The sequence below is a fragment of the Bombyx mori genome, chromosome 11 (genome assembly GCF_030269925.1).
Source record: "Bombyx mori chromosome 11, ASM3026992v2".
NCBI lineage: Eukaryota > Metazoa > Arthropoda > Insecta > Lepidoptera > Bombycidae > Bombyx > Bombyx mori.
Genome location: NC_085117.1, coordinates 3,511,911 through 3,534,732, shown reverse-complemented (window position 1 = coordinate 3,534,732; position 22,822 = coordinate 3,511,911). Strand labels below are relative to the sequence as shown.

Here is a 22,822-nt window from a genome sequence, read left to right as displayed (position 1 = left end):
GGGCTCAAACTGATAATGTTGCTAACAGTAGCCCTGGCAAGAGCCGTGCTTCGCAGAATCAACCACCGGATCGGAAACGCGACCCACTGAGAAGATCTGGCGAGAAACTCAGTGGGCTTTGTCTGTGGGGTTGTCTCCTATGTTCTAGTACCACTAATCGACTATTCATATTTAAAAACTAGCGACCCGCTCTCGCTTCGCTTCGGGAACTGTAATTTACATTGATCTTAATGAATTTTGAATTATGAAGTCGTCGTGGCCTAAAGGATAAGACGTCCGGTGCATTCGTATGTAGCGATGCAACGGTGTTCGAATCCCGCAGGCGGGTACCAATTTTTCTAATGAAATACGTACTCAACAAATGTTCACGATTGACTTCCACGGTGAAGGAATAACATCGTGTAATAAAAATCAAACCCGCAAAATTGTAATTTGCGTAATTACTGGTGGTAGGACCTGTTGTGAGTCCGCGCGGGTAGGTACTGCAACCCTGCCTATTTCTGCCGTGAAGCAGTATTGCGCCGTTGTAAGTATACTGAGGACTTTAGAACTTATATCTCAAGGTGGGTGGCGTATTTACTTTGTAGACGTCTATGGGCTCCAGTAACCACTTAACATCAGGTGGGCTGTGAGCTCGTTCAACCATCTAAGCAATAAAAAAAAATACAAAAATTCTTTTGTAGAAATCTAGACCTGACAGTAACAAACACACATCCATACATACATCCATACATACTTACCAACTTTCGCGTTTATAGTATTAATAGGATAGTTCTATAATTAGTTAATTCTTATAATTAATCTACTTAATTATATAGTTAAATAATTGATTTTGAAATATCAAATTTCTAAACTTACTTTCCTCTGTGTCGGCCGTGGACTTGTTACGGTTAACGTCGGCGGACCTGTCCACTTGGTCGACGGAGTCCTGCGTGCGGCCCGGCCCACTGGAGGGTTGCTCGAATGATCTGTAAACGATTCACGGAGCATTTGTAGCATATACCAATTGAAATACACACGTGTAGGTAAAGTTAATGTGTTAGGACTGTGTTAGAAGTTAGGAGGACTGTGGTTAGAAGTTAGGAGGACTGTGGTTAGGAGTTAGGAGGATTGTGGTTAGGAGTTAGGAGGACTGTGTTAGGAGTTGGTAGGACTGTGTTAGAAGTTAGGAGGACTGTGGTTAGGAGTTAGGAGGATTGTGGTTAGGAGTTAGGAGGACTGTGTTAGGAGTTAGGAGGACTGTGGTTAGGAGTTAGGAGGATTGTGGTTAGGAGTTAGGAGGATTGTGGTTAGGAGGATTGTGGTTAGGAGTTAGGAGGACTGTGGTTAGGAGTTAGGAGGACTGTGGTTAGGAGTTAGGAGGACTGTGTTAGGAGTTAGGAGGACTGTGGTTAGGAGTTAGGAGGACTGTGGTTAGGAGTTAGGAGGACTGTGTTAGGAGTTAGGAGGACTATGGTTAGGAGTTAGGAGGATTGTGGTTAGGAGTTAGGAGGACCGTGGTTAGGAGTTAGGAGGATTGTGGTTAGGAGTTAGGAGGATTGTGGTTAGGAGTTAGGAGGACTGTGGTTAGGAGTTAGGAGGACTGTGGTTAGGAGTTAGGAGGACTGTGTTAGGAGTTAGGAGGACTGTGGTTAGGAGTTAGGAGGACTGTGGTTAGGAGTTAGGAGGACTGTGGTTAGGAGTTAGGAGGATTGTGGTTAGGAGTTAGGAGGACTGTGTTAGGAGTTAGGAGGACTGTGGTTAGGAGTTACGAGGATTGTGGTTAGGAGTTAGGAGGACTGTGTTAGGAGTTAGGAGGACTGTGGTTAGGAGTTAGGAGGACTGTGGTTAGGAGTTAGGAGGACTGTGTTAGGAGTTAGGAGGACTGTGGTTAGGAGTTAGGAGGACTGTGGTTAGGAGTTAGGAGGATTGTGGTTAGGAGTTAGGAGGACTGTGTTAGGAGTTAGGAGGACTGTGGTTAGGAGTTACGAGGATTGTGGTTAGGAGTTAGGAGGACTGTGTTAGGAGTTAGGAGGACTGTGGTTAGGAGTTAGGAGGACTGTGGTTAGGAGTTAGGAGGATTGTGGTTAGGAGTTAGGAGGACTGTGGTTAGGAGTTAGGAGGATTGTGGTTAGGAGTTAGGAGGACTGTGTTAGGAGTTAGGAGGACTGTGGTTAGGAGTTACGAGGATTGTGGTTAGGAGTTAGGAGGACTGTGTTAGGAGTTAGGAGGACTGTGGTTAGGAGTTAGGAGGACTGTGGTTAGGAGTTAGGAGGATTGTGGTTAGGAGTTAGGAGGACTGTGTTAGAAGTTAGGAAGATTACATCACCATACGACACTGCGTCCCGACGGTAAGCCTCACCTGTTGGTACGTCCCTCGTCTTGTCCGTCGGCGGGGCGGGCGCGCAGCACCAGACGCTTGCGGCTCGGCTTCAAGCACAGCTTGTCTTCTAAGCTCGAATCCGATTCTTCTAGGCCGTCGAAGAGCGACTTCTGTAAGCAAAACAAAATTTAGTCCCTCTATTTACTAAAGCTGTTGGCTTGTAAAAAGAGACAAACTGATTTTGCGTCCTTTTTTGGTTGACACGCTCGATTCTTTCTACGGATTAGATATGGCAGCGCGAACGCGACCACCCTGCTTAAAATATGAAGTCAAAGGACAATAATAAGATCAATCATATTTATTATTATTATATAGGATACCATTTCCAGTTACGTGACGATAGGCAGTCGTTGCCGCTACTCCAGCGAGAGCAGTTACTGATCCTAGTTTTATCTTAAATTGCCTAAATACAAACATAATAATTTGCGTAAGTAGTGGAAGGTAGGACGTCTTATGAGTCTCCGCGGGTAGGTACCACCGCCCTGCCATGAAACGGTAATGCGTTTCAAAAGGCGGGGCAGCCATTGTAGCGTTTAACCTGAGACTTTACATCTCATGTCTATGGTCTCCGATAACCATTTACTACCACCCATTCTTCTCAATCAGCCGTCATTTCAACACTCGCTCCTCTCTCTCTCTCATATCGTCATTCACACACTACATCCATGTCTTCTTCGGTCGACCTCTTCCCCCTCTACCTTGCACTACCATTTCCATACATCATCTAGTCACATGCATCTCCTCTCTACGCATCACCGTTAACCTGTTTAAGGTAATAAATAAATAAATAACCTTATGTACGGGCAGCTGCCTGGGTTGCACCCGTGAGGTGGGCGAGTTGATCCTGTAGGCGGAATGGGAGCCGTCCAGGACCGCCTTCAGCGCCAGCGGGTTCGTCGGCTTCAGTATGTCTTCGGCTGCCGTTGCTGTCACGTGCCACACAGAGAGAGAGAAACGTTAAAGCCGATTTCAGACTACGCTATAATATAATAGTATAGCATTGTCGGGGCTTAATTAAGTAATGATGATACTGTGTTTACATTTGACACGTATGACGTCAGACGTCGCTGCCGAGACGACCTTTAAGTAATTATAATGCTGAGATTACATCTGAGACACAGGTTCCCTGACCCCCCTTCCCTTTAGGAGTATTTAGAGCACATAATATGTCATTGTTATTTCGAGTCGGCTCGTCGCTAATTCACCCACATATGACGTTACAGGTCGCTGCAAAAACGACATAAGTACTCTGCTTACTCACTCGAATCGGGCAGCAGGTCCTTGAAGAGGGGCGAGTCCCCGTACGGGCGGGCCGCCATCGTCAGGATCTGCTCGTGCACGTTGCCGCCAGCAGAGGCGCCGGATAAGCTGTTGCTGTAAGAAAATATAGCATTAGTCGTGCTGTTGGGGTAAAATGTCATACCTACTTATAAAGACTATGTTAATGCTTTGTCCAGTGAAAAAGTTTGAAAGCCACTGTATTTACTAATAAATAAATAAAACTTAATTATATCGAGGGGTGAAAAGCAATAGCTTTCAATCAATTTGTTTTTCTTTTAATCAAATATGATTTGAGCGATTTTTTTTTACTATTTTACAGGAGAGCCATTTAATGCTTAAAAATTTGGATTTTTTTTTATATATCAAAACAGCTTCTTCAGCCATTTTTGAAAGTTCAATTAAAAAAACTGTTGATGATGCTGATACCAAATAAAACGGACGTTTAATTACAAAGACAAGTATCGCTTAAACCAAATAGCCTTTCACACTTCGATATCATCATCACACTCACTTCGCCAGCAGACTGTTGTTCGCGTTCATCGAGCCCAAACCGAAGCCGGAGCCCAGCGCGTTGTTGTTCCCGAACATTCCGCCGCCCAGCACGCCGTCTGCAACCGACCCTTACTTAGATCACGTCCTCCGTCTTAACAACTACCCCTAACCAAGCACTGCTGCTACTGTATACACCGACCCCCACAGCGATATAACATCGTGCGGTACAAGCAAATTTTCCTGGGACGTTTTGCCAAAAAAAAAAAAAATGGCTGGTGAGCTCACGGCCTCCTGGTGGTGACCGTTGCTTATCGACATCAACAAACCCCTGAGTACTCTCATCAAGCCTCGTTTTCATTGCTTAGATGGGTGGACGAGCTCACGGCCCACCTGGTGTGAATTGGTTACCGGAGCCCATGGACATCTATGACGTAAATGCGCCACCCACCTTGAGATATGAGTTCTAAGGTCTCAGTAGTTAAAATGGCTGCCCCGCCATTCAAACCGAAACGCATTACTGCTTTACGGCAGAAATAGGCAGGGCCACCAGGATATTTTGACTGGTTTGATTTTTATTACACGATGTTACTCCTTCACCGTGTAAGTCAATCGTGAACATTTGTTGAGTACGTATTTCATTAGAAAAATTGGTAGGTACCCGCCTGGGATTCGAACACCGGTGCATCGCTACACACGAATGCACCGGACGTCTTATCCTTTAGGCCACGACAACTTCCACGTGCCTTTTGAGACCTCCGTGGTCGCGGGTCGGTTCGTTGTATAGAGAACTAGCGACCCGCCCTCGCTTCGCTTCGGAAACTGTAATTTATTATTGATTTCTCCACTATTTAATGAATGTTATTATACATATAAACCTTTCTCTTCAATCACTCTATTTATTAAAAAAAAACCGTATCAAAATCCGTTGCGTAGTTTTAAGATTTAAGCATACACAGGGACAGATATAGGGACAGAGAAAGCGACTTTGTTTTATACTATGTAGTGAAGCTCTCACCCGTCTTGAACGTGTTGGCGGGCTGCTGCTGGAACGTGCCGAGCCCGAGCGTGCCGAAGCTCGGCGCCGCGGGCTTGCCCTGGAACACGCCCCCCGCCCCGGCCCCCAGCCCCGGCGCTGAGGGGGACACGATAGCGTTAGTACGAATTTACGTTACGAAATTAGTGTGATGCATATTAAACTCCAGTTTCACGAAAGTGGTTTCGATAAAATATGCAAAAGTGATTTCTTATCGCAGTATATATTTTGCTATGTTCAATGTAGCTAAAAAAATGCAAACTTATAAAAAATACGTTGGGGGATTCGAGGATGGTTAACAACGAGGCATTTGGGTGCAATGATGTTAGCCTCTGAATTAGCAGATGAAGACCCTGAAAGTACGGAGCGCCGAGTGCCGCGCGGGACCCCCTCCCCCCAGCTATACGTACCGGCGGGCTGCGAGGCGGCGAAGCTGAAGCTGGGCTGCGTGGTGGCCGGCTTCCCGAAGGCCGTGCCCTGCCCGAACAGGCCCCCGCCCTGCGTGCCGCTGCCGAACGTAGGCGCCATGCTGCCGAATGCTGTGGACGAAACACATTGACCGTGAGCACGCCGGGCAGCGGGTTCAGTGCTCACCGCGGCCCATGGACATCAGAACTTCAAGACATAAGATGTATGTCTCGATCGTATTTATTTATTTAATATATATTGTGCACACAAAAAAAGGCAAAAAAAAGAAAAAAATACCGGATGTGGTGGTACCGAACGCCGGAGCCGTCGTCTTGGCAGCGAAGGGTGCTCCGCCCCCCGAGAATGAACCGAAGCCCGAGCTGGCCGGCGTCGTGCCGAACGCTCCGGTTGCCGGCTTCGCCCCGAATATACCAGTTGACTGAAACAAATAATTTCGTAAAATCAATATTTGAACTCAAGCACTCATCACCACCATGAGCGCCCACTTACTATCGTATAAACGATACGCTTGGCTGCCTACAGACAGTAGAATTCGATCACACGTATAAAAAATATTTCAGCTAATTTACTCTTTATTATTGGTAATACTAACTCTAGTTCGAAATAATTGTAAATAGACATGCTTCAGCAAAAACCGACATAAAATAGAAAAAAAAAGAAGATATTCCAAAGCAAATTAATATACACTAAAAACAATAATCATCGAAATCGGTTGGCGTGATATTGAGTTATTGAGTTATTCATCTATCTATTTGTCGCGCACGTACTTAATGCAAATTTAAGACTTATATGGTTTTCTCATGGATACCATTATCGGAACTGGACTAAATTGAAATGGGACCACACGGGAAGCGTCAGCTTTCCAGCAATAAAAAAAGAATCATCAAAATCGATTCACCCAGTCAAAAGTTATGAGGTAACAAACATAGAAAAAAAACATACAGTCGAATTGAGAACCTCCCCCCTTTTTTAAATCGGTTAAAAATATCATAACAAAAAAACTTGTACAACTATTACAACGGGGTAAACTTAATTGTAGTTCAATTAAAAACATCGAACTTGTTGATGTCGATACTAAATAAAACGGACCTTTAATTACAAAGAGAAAAGTCCCTTAAACCGAATATCATTTCACCCTTCGATAAATATATTTTTGTCCTTCTAACCAGACGAGCTTACGGCCCACCTGTTGGTATATGGTTACCGTTGCTCGTGGCCCTCGGCAACGCCAGGGGCGGAGTGAGGCCGCTGCCCGCCTCAATACAGTATTCCAAAGGTTTTAAGGATTATTATCCTTAATTCTGCTGACCTGATTCTGCGTGTTGGCGCCAAACCCGAATGTGTTAGTACTGGCGCCGAACGCCGGCGCTTGTGTCGTCGTTGTATTGAACAGGGTGGAGCCTGCAAAGAAAAAAAAAAACAAAAAAAATATATATATATATATATATCAGTATCCATCACAAGACACAAAATAAATAACGCAATTACATCCGGCCCGAAATTAAAATTCCCTGAACCATGGGTACCAGAAACTGACAAACGTACTTATTGTTACGCCGGTTAGAGTAACGCCATCTATCGTCGAATAGTCGAACGAATATCGAAGGATCTAGAAACATCTAGAACGCTCGAGAAGTACAACGCCGTCTCAGCAACGCTTTTATAGTCGCTACGACATCCCTATAATCGTTGAGAACATGCCTCAGAAATCGAGTACCTTCGATGTGTGTTTCCGCTATTTGATAATAGATGGCGTTACAATTCTCGAGCGTTCTCGATATTGCTGGTGGTAGGTAGGACCTCTTGTGAGTCCGCGCGGGTAAGTACCACTACCCTGCCTATTTCTGCCGTGAAGCAGTAATGCGTTTCGGTTTGAAGGGTGCGGCAGCCATTGTAACTATACTGAGACCTTAGAACTTATGTCTCAAGGTGGGTGGCGCATTTACGTTGTAGATGTCTATAGGCTCCAGTAACCACTTAACACCAGGTGGGCTGTGAGCTCGTCCACCCATCTAAGCAATAAAAAAGAGAAAAAAAAAAAAGCGTGTACCTTCGATGTATGTTTCCGCTATTTGATAATAGATGGCGTTACACTTCTCGAGCATTTCGATGTTACTAGTTCTTTTAATATTCGTTTCTGGTGTTTGATGACAGATGGCGTTACTCTTACTGTATTAATCTAGGTGAGCCGTCGGATAGTTCAAAAAACATAAACATATACTTTACCCGCAGTGCTGGTACCGAAAGCCGGCGGCTTGTTTGCACCGAAGAGGCCCGTGGTCGTCGTATTCGTGTTGCCGCCAAACGAGAATGTACCTTAACGTGTTGGGAATAGAGTTTAAAATATCAAAACACGTATACGATATTTTTTTTGTAAATAATATTGAATGGTGATAGGCTATTTTATTTAAGCGACATTTCGCTTAATACGCTTATCTTTTTTAATTAAAGCTACGTTTTATTTGGTATCAGCATCAACAGTTCGAAGTTTTTAATTGAATTTCAATTTAGTTTACTCCATTAAAAACTGCTGAAGAAGCTTTTTTTTGTTATTTATGAATATTTCTTCCAAATGCTTAAGCTTTAAATGGCTCTCCTGTAAAGTTGCAAAAATGTCACTTAAACTAAATAGCCCTTCACCCCTCGATATATTATACAGGGCGTGACGGGAGACCGTCAGATATGGATAAGTGATATTAAGACTAATTGCTAATACTCTAGAGCTGAAATTGCGCTGTGGATCTCGCACGGATTTATAACTCAATTGTGAACTGAGTCACGAGGTCATCCTTCGACCAGGACACAGACCAGGCGAGTCTTGGGAAAGCCCCACGTCTGATTAAAGAGTTGACCGCGGTAACTCCGTACCTCGCCTCACCACCTTCGACCATGGAGTCTCCTATATACCTCCAAGCCGAACCTCCTTAAGCTCTAGGTCAAAAAAAAGTAATATGAGATGGTAAATTATATAATATCATAATATCTTGCAATGCATTAAAATTCGCATGTCAAATAATAACAAAGCATATTATACGTTGCTTTTAACTTATGTAATAACAAATTTTCACTATGCTTGGCGAATATATGATTTCTTTCTTTCAACTTCCATCTACCCTCATCCTAAAACTATTCATATATATATATAACAGTAAAACAATAGTTACTGTTTTGTCCGAATGCCCCGGACGTCCCCAGGCCGGATCCCGTCCCGAACATGCCGGGGGCGCTCGTGGTAGCTGGCTGGCCGAAACCTGGAAACGGAAGGCGGTGAAAAATGACGACCCAACCAACGTGACTATCGATTTGGTGGAGTGCGTGGGGTCTTTTTTCCTCTACCTATGCTGATAACCTAGGGAGACTTATTACCCTAACGAGTAGGTAAGCTCTCGAGGCTCAAGCCTGACGATGTCGTTAACAGTGACTCTAGCAAGAGCAGTGCTTCGTAGAATCTACCACCGGATCGGAAACGCAACCCACTGAGAAGATCCGACGAGAAACTAAGTGGACTGTGTGGTCAATGACGATAGTGAGGTCTGTGGACTCGTCGATGCCGGCAGAATGACGTCACCGTTTCCAATCAGCACTCACACTTCCTCGTACCAACTTCTTTGAAATTTTATCACCAGCTATGATTTTGAGCCCATAGACATCTACAGCGTAAATGCGCCACCCACCTTGAGATATAAGTACTAAATTCTCAGTGTAGTTACAACGGCTGCTCCACCCTTCCAACCGAAACGCATTACTGCTTCACGGCAGAAATAGGCAGGGCGGTGATTGATACCAATCCGTGCAGACACACACAAGAAGCCCAACCAACAGTAAAAACGAAAACTTTTGTACTGTAGTTTTTGTTTTAAATATTCACACCCGAAATTAGACCTTGACTGGGTCCAGCCCCTGCCATTTCTATATCAACCAGAGAGAGGCTTGAAAAAATGCTATACATTAAAACCCCAATTAGACGGAGCAAATTAATCTAATTACTTCTCTTGAACAACTAACCAGTGCTGCCGAACAAGGGTTTGTTCTCTGTTGTCTGCTGGAAACCTCCGAACATCCCCGTGGTGGCAGTTGAACCCTTTCGCCCTGCCATGTAATCTTCCAAACGTAGCTCCTCTAAGCTTTTGCCTTCGTATTCCTAAAAAAAAAAAACACAATTGTGTTTTGGCGAATGAGAAAGTCAACTCGCACATCTCAGTTCCGTGTGCAAAACTAAGCCACGCCCCTTTCAACATGTCCTCCACTCGAGGAACAATAGATTAAAACGTGGCCATCTTGTCTCTTCAGCACTTCGACGGGACTTTTTGGCGGGAACGCGAGGAGTGAAGTTGTGTGATTTGTTTTATTTTGTCTATTTAGTGTTTCTTCGGGTTTAAATGTGTAATAATGGTGGTTTATTAACTGTTTAATATCTGTGAAAGTGCACAAATGTGGGAAAATGAAACAAAGCCGCTGGACGTAACTTCTCGGGATCGTCCAAAAAGTCTACTGAAAAAATCTTAGTAAATGACCAGCATTTTATACTGAGATTATATTTCATCCCATATCATCTCAATTCATTTCATTTAATTTCATCCCAGTTGATTAATGTCTCAAATTAGTCGTCTTCATTTCATTTCACTCCATAATATCATTTTTCATAAAAATATGAATAATATAAATTAAAATAAGACATGACTTAAAGGTCTCAGTTACCAGGTCATAAAACCTCTTAAAAAAAAAAGCACTTCGACGAATAAGACGCGCCGGCGCCATTTCGACGGCATTTCGGTTAGTACGCGACTTTTTAATACGCTTTTATTAGCTTCATACGTATGTTAGTATGTAACGGAATCTTTGAACATGATTTTGACCCCCTTCAAAACGTCGGATTAACTCGAAATTTGGCATACCTATTAAGGACCAATGACAATTAAATATTTTAAACAGTTTGATCCGTTATCCTTACTAGGGTAATCAGGATTAGCGATTTTTTGTCAAATAATACCTTCATGAAAGTTATGCAGTGATGTTTGATGTTAATGTTCTGTGATGTGCCATTTTTCATCACCACCTCCGTCCCAACAACTGGGTTGAACTTGACATGGCCGGTCCCTGTGGGTTGCTGCTGACCGAAAGCACCTGCACACACACATATATATACAAAATATTTGTTAAAACCTTATACATGACATACATGATGCATATGACATTTCAATTGTAATAATTTCTACGGGATGATCACAAAGTTACATTAAATGAAAATTAACTTTTCGTATAAAGCAATTAGATTTTAAAATAAAATAAAACATATTAAAGACAGGCATAGAACATTACAATTAAATTGTTGGGTAACAAAAAAATTGAATAATCACTTTTTTAACGGGATAACTGTCTTATAAACTGTTTTTGTTTCTACCTAAGCTGTAGGCCTTGAGAGGCCATTTTAGCGTAACCTTAACAAGTAGGTGGGCTTACAGGTCTCTAGCCTGATGAGTTGCTAACACTAGCCCTAGTAAGAGCAGCGCTTCGCAGAATCTACCACCGGATCGGAAACGCGACCCACTGAGAAGAACCGGCGAGAAACTCAGTGGGCTGTGTCTATGGGTTAATTTACTCGACGAGCTCTTCGTCGCAAGCGACGGGCTCGACGAGTACGGTGACCGGTGCTCGAGGTACCTAAAAGCACCGTTAATGTATCTGGAGGATCCGTAATGACGTGTTTAGGGCTTAGATTCTCTACTATCAGCCCACAGACGTCCATTGCTTAGGACATAGGCCTCCCTCAGGCCTCAGCGCAAAGATTGACTTTTGAATGAAGCTCCTTCAATTCTAAAGGTGCGATATATAAGAACAGCTAAGTCTAGGTCACCGACCAGCGCTGGTGTTCCCCCCGAACAGTCCCCCGCCGGACATGGTGTTGCCCTGGGGCGCGAACAGTCCGGCGCCGGGTCCGGTCGCCGGCGTGCCGAACAGGTTCCCGGTGGTCGCTCCGGTCGTGGTCGAGCCGCTGAAGCCGAAACCTGTACCAAACTCAAATGTTATTGTTCGCTTCTTTGAACTATCCAAGGTTAGTCGTTCTTGTCGCTGCCGGGTTGTCACAGCAAGTGCAGTAAGAATCAACCACCGGATCAAAAACGCGACCGACTGTGAATATCCGACGAGAAACTCAGTATGCTGTGTCTATGGATTAGTTGGTTCGTCGAACTCTTCATCGTTCAAGCACTTTAAACCTCAAAATTTAAGGTTTAAAATATTAAAATCGTAAAACAGCTACTATTCTACAATAATTTTTTTGGGATTTACCAAAAAAACCCAGAATTCTTGATTAAGCCACTTCAATTCTAAAGGTGTGGTATGTAGAACAATCTCAACTGACCTGTCGGTTTGACTCCAAACGAGGGTGTCGCCTGCGTGTTCCCGAACAAACCCCCTCCAGCGGTCGAGGTATTCCCGAATAGTCCACCGGACGTAGCACCTCCGCCGAAGCCGAAACCAGTGGTGCTCGTCCCGAAGGCGGAAGTCGATGTCGAGGGACCGGGATTCCCGAAAAGACCACCACCAGAGGTATTGTTCGCGAAGAGACCTTAAAAAAAAAACACCAAAAATGTAACCGCCAAGAGTTCATTCAACCCCTTTCCATAACCAGACTTGTTTAACACGTTGACTGCTGTGTATGTTATCACTGCCCTACGTGAAGCACTGAAGTAATTACCTCGATTTCTATTACTAAGGTGCCAGAATATCTACTCTGGGAAAGACGAATCCGAAGATACTGTGAAGGAATCTATTTCTAAGACGCCTAAAAGACTAAAAACATACATTACCAAACAAAAGAAGGCATAGTTAAGAAATCCAGAGTGTAACAGTAAATTGACATAATTACTTCAGTGCGCCGCGTAGGGCACCGGTGACCTACATGGCAGTCCATCTGTTAAACACTTCATTCCAACATCTATCACATTCATAATCCATCTATCTCTTTTCGCCCCACTTTCTATCTTGAGCAAATTGTGACTAAAATTAATTCATACATTTTCAACGAGCCAAAGCAAATTTAACTAAAAATAACGATTAATCAATTGTATGTATAAATAAATAAATAAAAGGGACTGCAATCTGTTAACTGTTAACTCAACTTACTCAAATCTTGTACGGTGGGTACCACAGCAAGTCAAGCTCATATTGGATCATGTTGAGGTGGGGGTTTTGGGGAGAGGCGGTGTTAAGTGTTGGGGAGGGGGTGTTGGGGGAGGGGCTTGTTTGGGGTGTTAGCCAGTGCATAATCTGGTTAATAAATTCCATTTCTCGCTGTATTTTAGTCTATATACGCTTAATGTGCTATGTTAATACATCAGGTCTACTCAAAAGCCGAACCTACCTCCACCAGTGGCGGGCTGCGTTGACGTGCTCGCACCAAAAGATCCTGTGGCAGGTTTGAATCCGCCAAAAGGGGACGAAGTTGTCGCGCCAGAATTGAAGGAACCTTTAACAAACAATTTTTATTTTTTGATCAGGCCCGCGTTCCGCTTAAGGACTTAAGTCTGAATAATAATAGCATTACACCCTAAACTACTAAAAAATATTTCTCATTAAGCAAAAAAAACAACAAAATTCAATTGGGAATACAAAAAAAAAACTATTAAGCTACCACTACTTAAAACTGAAGATCGCCAAGAAAGTAACATTAATTAATCATTGTTTTTTCACAACGTCCACTGGTGGACAAGGGTTTCCCCAAGCCTCGCCATAATGACCATTCCTGCACTGTGTGTATCTAGCGAATTCCCGCGACCCTCAACAGATGGTCGGTGCACCTTGTGGGAGGAGGCCCACTCATGGGGAGGGAGAGACCCACTATGACCCCCATCCAGTCTTTATTGAACATAATTTTAACTATTTTTACAGTTTGTTCTCGCGATTTTTTTTTTACTCTAAACTATTTGAGACGTTCTAAATATTATAATGACAATAATCAATGCAAGATTAAACTATAAAACAAATTTTAATTTTACCGAAAAATATATATATTGTGGTTTCACCTCTATTCATTCTAAAGCTTCTGTTATGAAATTCTCTTACAGCAATAATGAGCCAAAAACGGCCAACATGATTGTGGGTACTCACCAAAACCTGAAGTGGCATTACTGCCAAAAGTCTGTTTGGGAAACATTATGAAAGCTTCTCCTGATGCAGAGTCCAAAATTAACTTCCACTCACTTGAAGATCAAATGGTCTGTACCATCATGAGACCCTGAAATTATGGAAAATGAATTAAGATCGGTGAGCGCAATTATATTAAAGACACTCATCATCATGTGGATGCTTGTCTACCTTTTTCTGCCCTTATCCCACTATGTGGGGTCGATGGAGGATATACTCGTTTTCCATTCAGGCCTATCATATCACTTCATCATCATCTTTGCACTGAAACCGTTTTCTCGCAATACCCCTTACACACCGTACATCCAAATCTTTTCAGGACACCCACCCCCTCCACACATCACCATGCCCAGGGACTTATTGACCACATGATCACCTCCTGGTATAACATGCCTATACCATAATAACCTTAGTCTATTATCTCTGTTACGGTTGCTACTTACAGACTTCCCCTTTTCCATTAATTTCTATGCTTGCCTGCCTATCCCATGCAAAAGTGCATTAGTCAAGTGTGTTGAACCCAAAAACTATTAGCATCTCTCCCCACCAAATGGCATAAATAAGATTTCGTTAAATTATAAATACCACTGTATATCTGACCTCTAAGATTATTATTTGGGATATAAGAAGCATTGTACATTGTGCGAGGTTAATGTTTTTTTAAGCTACTTTCCTCGTCGAACCCGTCGCTTGCGACGAAGGTCTCGACGAGTGAATTAACCAATAGACACAGCCCACTTAAGTTTCTCGCCGGATCTTCTGTGGGTCGCGTTTCCGATCCAGTGGTAGATTCTGCGAAGCACTGCTCTTGCTAGGGCCAGTGTTAGCAACACTCCGGTTCGAGCCGCGTGAGCTCACTTACATGTTAGGGCGATGCTGAAATAGCCTCTCAAGGCTATCAGCATAGGTATGGAAAAAAAAAGTTACTATACTGAAATCTTAGAACTTATATCTCAAGGTGGGTGGCGCATTTACGTTGTAGATGTCTATGGGCTCCAGTAACCATTTAACACCAGGTGGGTTGTGAGCTCATCCACCCATCTAAGCAATAAATAAAAAAAGCCTATTCCAGCTACACTAGGAACAATTAGATAACATCTTGTACATAAATTTGATCTTGTATTATCTGATTAAAGTTTTTTTTTTAATTGATGTACTAGAGACTATTAGTATTAGTACCTATAAGAACATACAGTTCATTTAGAATGAGATGCAATATAATTATAAATTATATAACGATTTTTTTTTATATATATAAGATAATTATATAAGAGTTTGTATATTTGCTATTAATCAGTCTTATATAAAGAAACCTTTTTGTTTTATTTTAAAGTTTGTAAATTTTTTTGTTTATGTTACCCTATTATATTTTTTTTGGTATATAGTTGTTTTTATACAGCTACTTCAAATAGTACCCTTTTCATTTCGTAGTTTGTAAGAGTTTAATTATTTCAAATTTTATGTTTACTTTATAGTTTGTGGGTACATATAATATATTTTTATTAGTAGTACAATATATTATTTAGTCCAAACATTGTTTTATTAACAAAATACTGGTGCTTGCTTCAGCAATACACAATAACAGATGGCTACACTATCATGTAACAAAATGCAGTGTAAAATGTTCTTGAAATTAAAACATGTTTTATGAATAGGACTCTTTATATATAATGACCAAGAGTAGAAGGATCTTATTACACAGTGGTTCAGTGTGTTCAATTATGAAATCAATGTCATGACACAGATATTCCAAGAATGAAAGTAAAAGGTCACAAATGAGTCATGCTATAGTGAAATTTATAAGGAAAAATATTATTTAAATTTATTTCCCATATTAACTTTTTTATAGTCTTTGATTTCAGACAGATATGGGCCCAGGTGTTGTTCACCAACATTGTACTGTTCAAATTGAGACCTTACAACTCATATCTTGAGGTGGGTGGTGGCATCTACATTGCAGATCTCTTATGGGGTTAGGTTACCAGTTTATTCAAATGAGGCTTGTGGAGAGTATTAAGCGGTAGGCAGCAGCTTGGCTGTGCCCCTGGCATTGCTGAAGTCCATGGGCGACGGTAACCACTCACCATCAGGTGGGCCGTATGCTTGTCTGCCTACAAAGGCAATAAAAAAAAATTAACACCAAGTGGACCATGAGCTTGTCCACCCATCAAAGCTATAAAAAAACACTATCGGTAACCAATAAAACCATGGCCAAAATTATTATGCAACTTTTCAATCCTAAAGGCTATGTTTGAAACACATCCTTATTCTAAGACATGTCCTGTGTGCTTGAGAAATAGTGCACAGTATGCGGCAAAAACTATGACAGTTCCGGGTATTAGGAATGAGAACTGCTCCAGCTACAGCTGGTGTGGTTCTCAAACTATAGATAAATTTCAAATAGTTCATTAGAACGACAACCCCTTTAATAATTTTTTTAAAAGTATTGAAGTGTGAGCGTTCTCTTGGGTGTCCTGGCTTGGTTAAGTGGCTAGCAGAGCACATAATGCCACCACCCACCTAAAAACGTGAGATCCATGTCCCAGTTGTATAGTAATAAAAAAATTTAATGAAATAATTAGATTAAATTGGATCATAATTCCAAGATCTTATCTATTTGAATATGTTGGCCAAATCAACAATTTTAATCACCACTAAGCCTAATGTTATTTGGTTTCTTTGGAATTCCTTTTTATGGAGTTACTGCAGCCCTTAGACATCAACAACATAAATACCGCCAGCCACCTCGAGAGATGAGTTCTAAGTTAGTTGTAGCTTTTCCCTGCTTAAAGCCGTAATATATTGCTGCTTCATAGCAAAAACAGGCATGACAGTGGTATCTACCCATACAGGCTCATAGGACTCTGTAATGCCAGTGTGCAACGTGTTTAGTTTATAATACTGTTAGTAAGACCATAGCTTTGTTGGTAAAATAGTCAGTGAGAAGACAATTTTTTCCTCTGAATTCATACAGTTGGGAGTTATGATGTTTCTGATAGCCTAGAATAAAGTCATTTAGGAATAATTCAGTCATTCCACTTCAAAAGTTCATGTTTCGTGATGACTGCCATAATTGTCGGTTTATATGTGTTTGAAAATTAATAGAATGTCTGTCTACAAAGGCAATGTTACTGTTTTCAAAGACAACTGCTAGTTTCTCTCTAGAGACAATAAAAATATCACTAAGTTTTACAAAAAAAAAATACTTTTAAATTTTACAAAACTTAACCTTAATTAGATTTTAGTTTATATTTTATAAGATTAGTCGTTTTTAAAATCAAAAATAAAAATATTGAAAAAAGTATACAAATACCTACACTATTATCAGAATTTCTAACAATAGTATTTTTGAATTTTACTATTAAATTCTTTCAATTTATTCACTTTTATTGCAAAACGTATTTTAAATATAACTCTGTGTCTATTTGAATTCTATTAATTTTAAATTTTAGACGCAGTACTTAACCTAACCACAAGACGTTTAGAGAATTTCCGTTGGTATTGCACTTTATAGCGATAACTCGCAACCGTAAAGCATTGTTGCTGTATGCTTATTTATATTAGCTTTTTATTGCACAACGAATTTCACAATTTTATTAGAAAATTTTGCAACCAAAACGTGTGACGTCAATTTTGAGGTAAAACCAAACGAAATTAAGAGTGTCGCAATACTCGTTTGATTTATGTTTTTGAGGATGGTATAATAAGCAAGAAATTAAAAATAACGAAGATGTTTCGAAGATATTTCAATTACCTAATTTACAGTTTTCACTAATACTTCGTAACAAGTATAAACACAAATTTCGTGGTTATTATCTCAACTATTGTTATTTTATCAATTCAAATTAGGATCTTACAAATCGGTCGGGTAATCGACATAACGTTGGAAACTCAAGAATCTTACCGTGTTCGTATCGAAAGATTGTTGTGCGGCTTTAAATGCACGAAAAACCGTTCTCCTTTTCTTGTTCACTTTAATAGTACTTAATTACATATAATACTTGTTATTAAGAAGAAAACGCAGAATACATCGGCTTCAGTAGGTAAACAAAACAATGATCTGACCATCGACAATTTCAACTTAGATTGTTGAATCCATTTAAAAATTTAATTTTTAAGAAAAAAAAAACAAATCATGGACAAATAAATTTTAATAAGTTTTTAAAATATTACTACATAATCCAAGATCGCTAAAATTCGATTAGGGCAATGGCCAGACCGAGATCCCAAGTCACTAACATAGCTCATAAAATTAAAAAGTGGAATTAACAAGGCTGTTTTCTTATGCCAAGGAACTAAGAATTGATAAATCAGACTAGTTCATAAGTAACAACAATGCCAACTCCTTTGTTATGTAACTTAGATTAATATAAAACGTGTCTTCCAGACTTCCTTGGAACTTGAAAAGGGCTATACTTAGGTTTGCATGAAATTCGATAATAACGTCACACTCGTAGTTTAATTTATTAAAATCTGTTTGGAAGTCAAAATCTTCTTCACAATGATGTCGAAAAGTCACTTCAAAATATGGTTTTATTTAATTAAACCACAGAAGACTTTTTTTATTTTTTTTTCCTTTATAATTCTCTCTGCCTCTTCCTCTAATTTTACTGGTGGTGGATTATTACACTGTCTATTTCCGTCATGATCCAGCAAGTACTGGCTTAACCCGAGCTAACATTGACCCAGAACAAAAACTGTGCTTCGCTGAATCTAATACCGGATCGGAATCGCAACCCACAAAAAAAATCGATGAGAAAGACATTAGACTGTGTCTATGGGTTAATTGACGAGTTCGATGAGAGCGGTGATCAGTGCTTAGACAGTCTGAAAGCACCGAGAGTGAATCGGGAGTGTCCCGATGTGCCCCGTCGTCTGTGACGATTATGTAGTTAAAGACAGCCACAATAAAAAGGTTATCGCGTCGCACCGCTCTTTCGAAGAAGCGTTGTGACGGTACCTTCACGTGTTGGTTTTAATTGGATGTCGTTAATTCCTTACATACTAATGTGCTTCGAAGGCTATCTTGTAGAAACGGGATTGGCTGACCTGGAGTTTATGTGAGTGTGGAGCGCGTGAGCGAACACTACACTTGAATATGTCATGACGGAACGTATCCAAGTTTTCTAGAGTGTGTCCATAAACATGCGTTCCGGTCTTTAAAGGTTTTTTCTTATGAATGATGGATTACTGGTGGCTCAGAGGCCTTTCCAGTTTTACCAGGACAGGTGGGTGAGCACGGGCTCAGCCAGGAGGGTTGGGATTAGCTAACAGCTGCCCAAACGCCTCCAAACGAGACCTAACAACTCAAGAGCAACTGCTTCGTGAATGAATCTACTACCGGATCGGAATCACGACTCGCTGAGAAGATCCGGCGAGAAACTTAGCGGGCCGATGCATGGGTTAGCTTGCACGTCGAATTCTTTGCCGATTTCGACGACGACGACGATTTCGGTTACCGGGGTGTAAGCCTGCTCCTAGCGTTAGAGGTGAAGGCATTTAAAGCAAGTGTTATTGGATCTGATGGATCCGTAAGGACGTGTCTAGGGCGTCGACGGTAACTAGCTCCTGCGTGATCAGGATTCGGAGAGTAATCAGCGGCGGCAACGTTAAGACGATTATCATGACGTATAGCCTTATCGAAGTAACGCTCCGACGCTGACTTCATGTGTTTTCGGCTGAACTTTAAATCTATTACTGTGGTTTAGACCACGGTCCTCAAAGTTAAAAGGCATTCGAGGCATGCTATGGAGGCACCTCAAACGCAACCTGTTTGAAAAAGAGGCTATGGACATCGTTGAATTTTCAGGTACTCTGGCTGACAACCTTTAAAATTAACGACGTTCTAGTGGCATTTGGTGTCAAGATCATAGACAATACACTTTTTGAGGGATCAAGATGTCGTTTCTCAATTAGTTTTGATATTAATAGATAATTAATGCAACATTGATTAGTATTGAACACACACGCACAAACTCATGACTATTAAGTGATGACCTGAAATTTGTCATTCTTCTAATAACGATTGTAAATTTGATCACTATTGTAATTAGGTACAACACTATTGTGTTACTCCATAAGCCAGTTTCTCACCGGATCTTCTCAGTGGATAGCAATTCCAATCCGGTGGTAGAATCTGCAAAGCACTGCTCTTGGTAGGGCTAGTGTTAGCAAATTCCCTTAGGTTGACCCGTGAACTCACCTACCCGTCCAATCGTAGCTGGAATAGTCTCATAAGCATCCAGCGAATGGGTAGAGGGAAAAAAATTTATGCCTGTTAAGAACAGTTTTAAGGCTGGTGGTAGGACCTCTTGTGAGTCCGCACGGGTAGGTACCACCGCCCCGCCTATTTCTGCCGTGAATCAGTAATCCGTTTCGGTTTGAAAGGTAGGGCAGCTGTTGTAACTATACTGAGACCTTAGAACTTATATCTCAAGGTGGGTGGCGCATTTACGTTGTAAATGTCTATGGGATCCAGTAACCACTTAACACCAGGTGGGCTGTGAGCTTGTCTACACATCTAGGCAAAAAAAAAAAGGCTACAAATAAATATTTCACGAATCCCACATAATACTATCAAAACCGAACTAGACGACCATACAACTTGCAAACAATCAAACAAAAATGCAATAAACGCACGAAATGCCATAAAAAAATCGTACCTACGGGCACAAAACGACTTATACTGTAGTTAAAAGAATGTTATCGTTAACGCAGCGAAAATGCTTATCATTTATTTCCATTTAACATACGTGAGTAGAACAATCTTATTGCGTATTGGAAGCGTTCAAAACGAAGACGGGCGGTGGTGGTATACACTCGATACCATCAATTAGCTTGCACGGCATGCTGTAAGTACGGGTTAGATGCTAACATGCTGCTTATTTTCGCCACAAAGCAGTCGCGTGTTCCAGTTTTTTGGGGGCGGGAAAACTGCTTTACCTAACTCTGTCGTTCTGTAATCGGGTAAGTAATCGAATTACAGAAATAAAATGAATTTGATGAACTTTAGATGTTATACTCAGCTGCCCAACAGAACCGCTCACTTTCATTGTCTGCTTAGTAATGAGACAAGCCAAGACGAGAGAGCGTTTCGACTTCTGGTCTTATTCGTGCGCTTCGCTCGCGACCCACTCTACCTACTCCTAATACAGGTAGGATCCTATCCTCGTCTCGCGCAAATTGGACCGAACTTGTTGCTGCCGACCGTCGTAGCAGCGATGCGTGGCTGCCGTGTGCTGGAAGGTGATGCTCGACTTCTGCGAGTTTACCGCCTCGCAGAAGAATTGTTCCGGTATCAAGTCACAGTCGCCATATCTATGGTCATTGGTTCATATCCGGCTCGAAGGACCATATAGGAAGTTAAGAGCGCTGAACTTATTTTAGGGCTGATTCGATAATAAAATCCCATAGCACTTTTTTATGCGTGTATTGTTAATGATCATTCAGGGGCAAGAGAGGGAGAGCGAATAATTCAAAAACAAAATCTGTTCTGTCATAGCTACCGTTATAATATTATCTGTACCTGTTTATTTGTTTTACGAAAATCATACCAATATGCTTTCAGATATTATCCGAAGCCATAGCCGTTATAATTAAACTAAATGGAGTCATTGATTTTGGGCCGAATTTGAAACTCGACTATAAAATCAAACCGATCGTCGATAGTACAACGAAACACTTCAATGGCGTCAAATTATTAAGACTCCGTAATGACAATGTTAATACGGTAATTGACTTTACAACCGACATTGTTCATAAAGATGACAAAAAGACCACTCCAAACGTAGTATCTTACATTCCTGTAGCAGATATAACTAGTGTAACATCGAAAATGTATATATCGGAAATGAAAAATGATGATTTGAACTCGAAATTTTTCGAGGAGAAACCCATTCAGGTTAAAAAAGACAAAAAAAGTCGTGTCCTTTTTAGAGCACACATTAAAGCAATCCTTGAAAATATTCATTAACATAAAAAAGAAAATAAACGATTACAAGATAAATAAAGAAATAGATTACCTGGCGCGCAATTTCAAAATAAAATACGGTGCTTTTGTAGATACAACAAAAAAACAATCCATAAAAACGAAAGATGGAATGCAGAAGGTTGTTATAAATACTCTGCAAACATTGAATAGTACATTGCATCGCCTAATGAACATACTGAAGTACAAATTGATTAAAAAAGGCATCACTAACAATGAAAACGTTTCAGCCATATTTGGAAATGAAATTGACAAACTAATGACCGTGGAAAACAAACACGCGTCCGCTAAATTCGGAATTTGTCAGTCAAATGACAGCTTCATTAAGTTCACTGTCAACATCATTGACATTCTCCTGAAGTTTGACGATATTAAATTAAAAATTTGTTTTATTGCGATGACAGACACGTTGAAACAAATCGATTTCGGCGTTAACAGCAAACACAACAATGTTACAATACGGAAGGGAATTGAATATATTGAAGGGTTGGAACTCGATCGCTTCAGGAATCATTTATCGATTTTAAAGAACAATTTAATGTCAATTAACAAACCATTAGTTCTACGGGAGGCAAATCTGGAATTGAGTACGGTGATTTTCTTAAGCATGATCAAGAAATTGAACGATATAATGCCTAGTGATGAGTATGAAAAGTTTTGGTGCGAAACAATTGACAAACTATCGAGTTTCGGTGACGGAAATGGCGATGGCGGCGATATTAGCGTATTAATGCAAGATTTACTTCGACATTTTCGTACTGCATTCGAAAAATTGAACGAAGTGGATAATCAAATTTACGCTTCCCATTCAAACTAATATTTCAAAACAAGATTATAATAATTTAACTGTGTTAGCAAATTCTTTCAGGGTGAGCTCACCTATAGTAGAATTATTTTGTCCGTGCAGTTTGGGTCATAAAACATAGACCGGCTAGGGCGGTGAGCATGTAGCGCGGACGCAACACCATTATCGATAAAATCAAATGAGTCATCGAAGGCAGGTACACGGCGAAGGGTGGTGAGACATTGTTATGTTATGAGTCATTTGTATTTACCTGCAAATTATAGTACCTACATTATGTCGAAGAGAAAT

The 22,822-nt window shown here is 40.9% G+C and overlaps 1 protein-coding gene and 1 long non-coding RNA gene across 5 annotated transcripts in view; both read right to left on the bottom strand.

Moving 5' to 3' along the window:
- The window catches only part of LOC101746229 (nuclear pore complex protein Nup98-Nup96), a 47,398-nt gene extending 29,571 nt beyond the window's left edge, over nucleotides 1–17,827 (bottom strand). Inside the window, exons 1-18 of one of the 4 annotated variants that reach the window (XM_062671001.1) lie at nucleotides 17,647–17,827; nucleotides 13,707–13,833; nucleotides 12,961–13,065; nucleotides 11,959–12,165; nucleotides 11,456–11,602; nucleotides 10,588–10,721; nucleotides 9,603–9,738; nucleotides 8,762–8,848; nucleotides 7,824–7,913; nucleotides 6,907–6,998; nucleotides 5,874–6,015; nucleotides 5,579–5,707; nucleotides 5,151–5,267; nucleotides 4,155–4,251; nucleotides 3,624–3,736; nucleotides 3,155–3,288; nucleotides 2,342–2,472; nucleotides 859–968 (exon numbers count right to left, since the gene is read on the bottom strand). In XM_062671001.1, the coding sequence (XP_062526985.1) occupies nucleotides 859–968; nucleotides 2,342–2,472; nucleotides 3,155–3,288; nucleotides 3,624–3,736; nucleotides 4,155–4,251; nucleotides 5,151–5,267; nucleotides 5,579–5,707; nucleotides 5,874–6,015; nucleotides 6,907–6,998; nucleotides 7,824–7,913; nucleotides 8,762–8,848; nucleotides 9,603–9,738; nucleotides 10,588–10,721; nucleotides 11,456–11,602; nucleotides 11,959–12,165; nucleotides 12,961–13,065; nucleotides 13,707–13,752 (2,017 nt within the window). In that variant the 5' untranslated portion in view covers nucleotides 13,753–13,833; nucleotides 17,647–17,827. Of the gene's footprint in view, nucleotides 1–858; nucleotides 969–2,341; nucleotides 2,473–3,154; nucleotides 3,289–3,623; nucleotides 3,737–4,154; nucleotides 4,252–5,150; nucleotides 5,268–5,578; nucleotides 5,708–5,873; nucleotides 6,016–6,906; nucleotides 6,999–7,823; nucleotides 7,914–8,761; nucleotides 8,849–9,602; nucleotides 9,739–10,587; nucleotides 10,722–11,455; nucleotides 11,603–11,958; nucleotides 12,166–12,960; nucleotides 13,066–13,706; nucleotides 13,834–17,059; nucleotides 17,366–17,496; nucleotides 17,613–17,646 lie in introns of those variants that run through there. The other 3 variants (XM_038013893.2, XM_062671004.1, XM_062671003.1) reach the window with 3 other exon arrangements.
- A 2,617-nt stretch (nucleotides 17,828–20,444) lies between these two features.
- On the bottom strand, nucleotides 20,445–22,089 carry LOC134199649 (uncharacterized). The gene is made up of 2 exons (XR_009974216.1): nucleotides 21,764–22,089; nucleotides 20,445–20,591 (listed from the first exon to the last, which is right to left on the bottom strand). It is a non-coding gene; the product is annotated as an uncharacterized LOC134199649 (long non-coding RNA).
- Nucleotides 22,090–22,822: the final 733 nt, after the last annotated feature.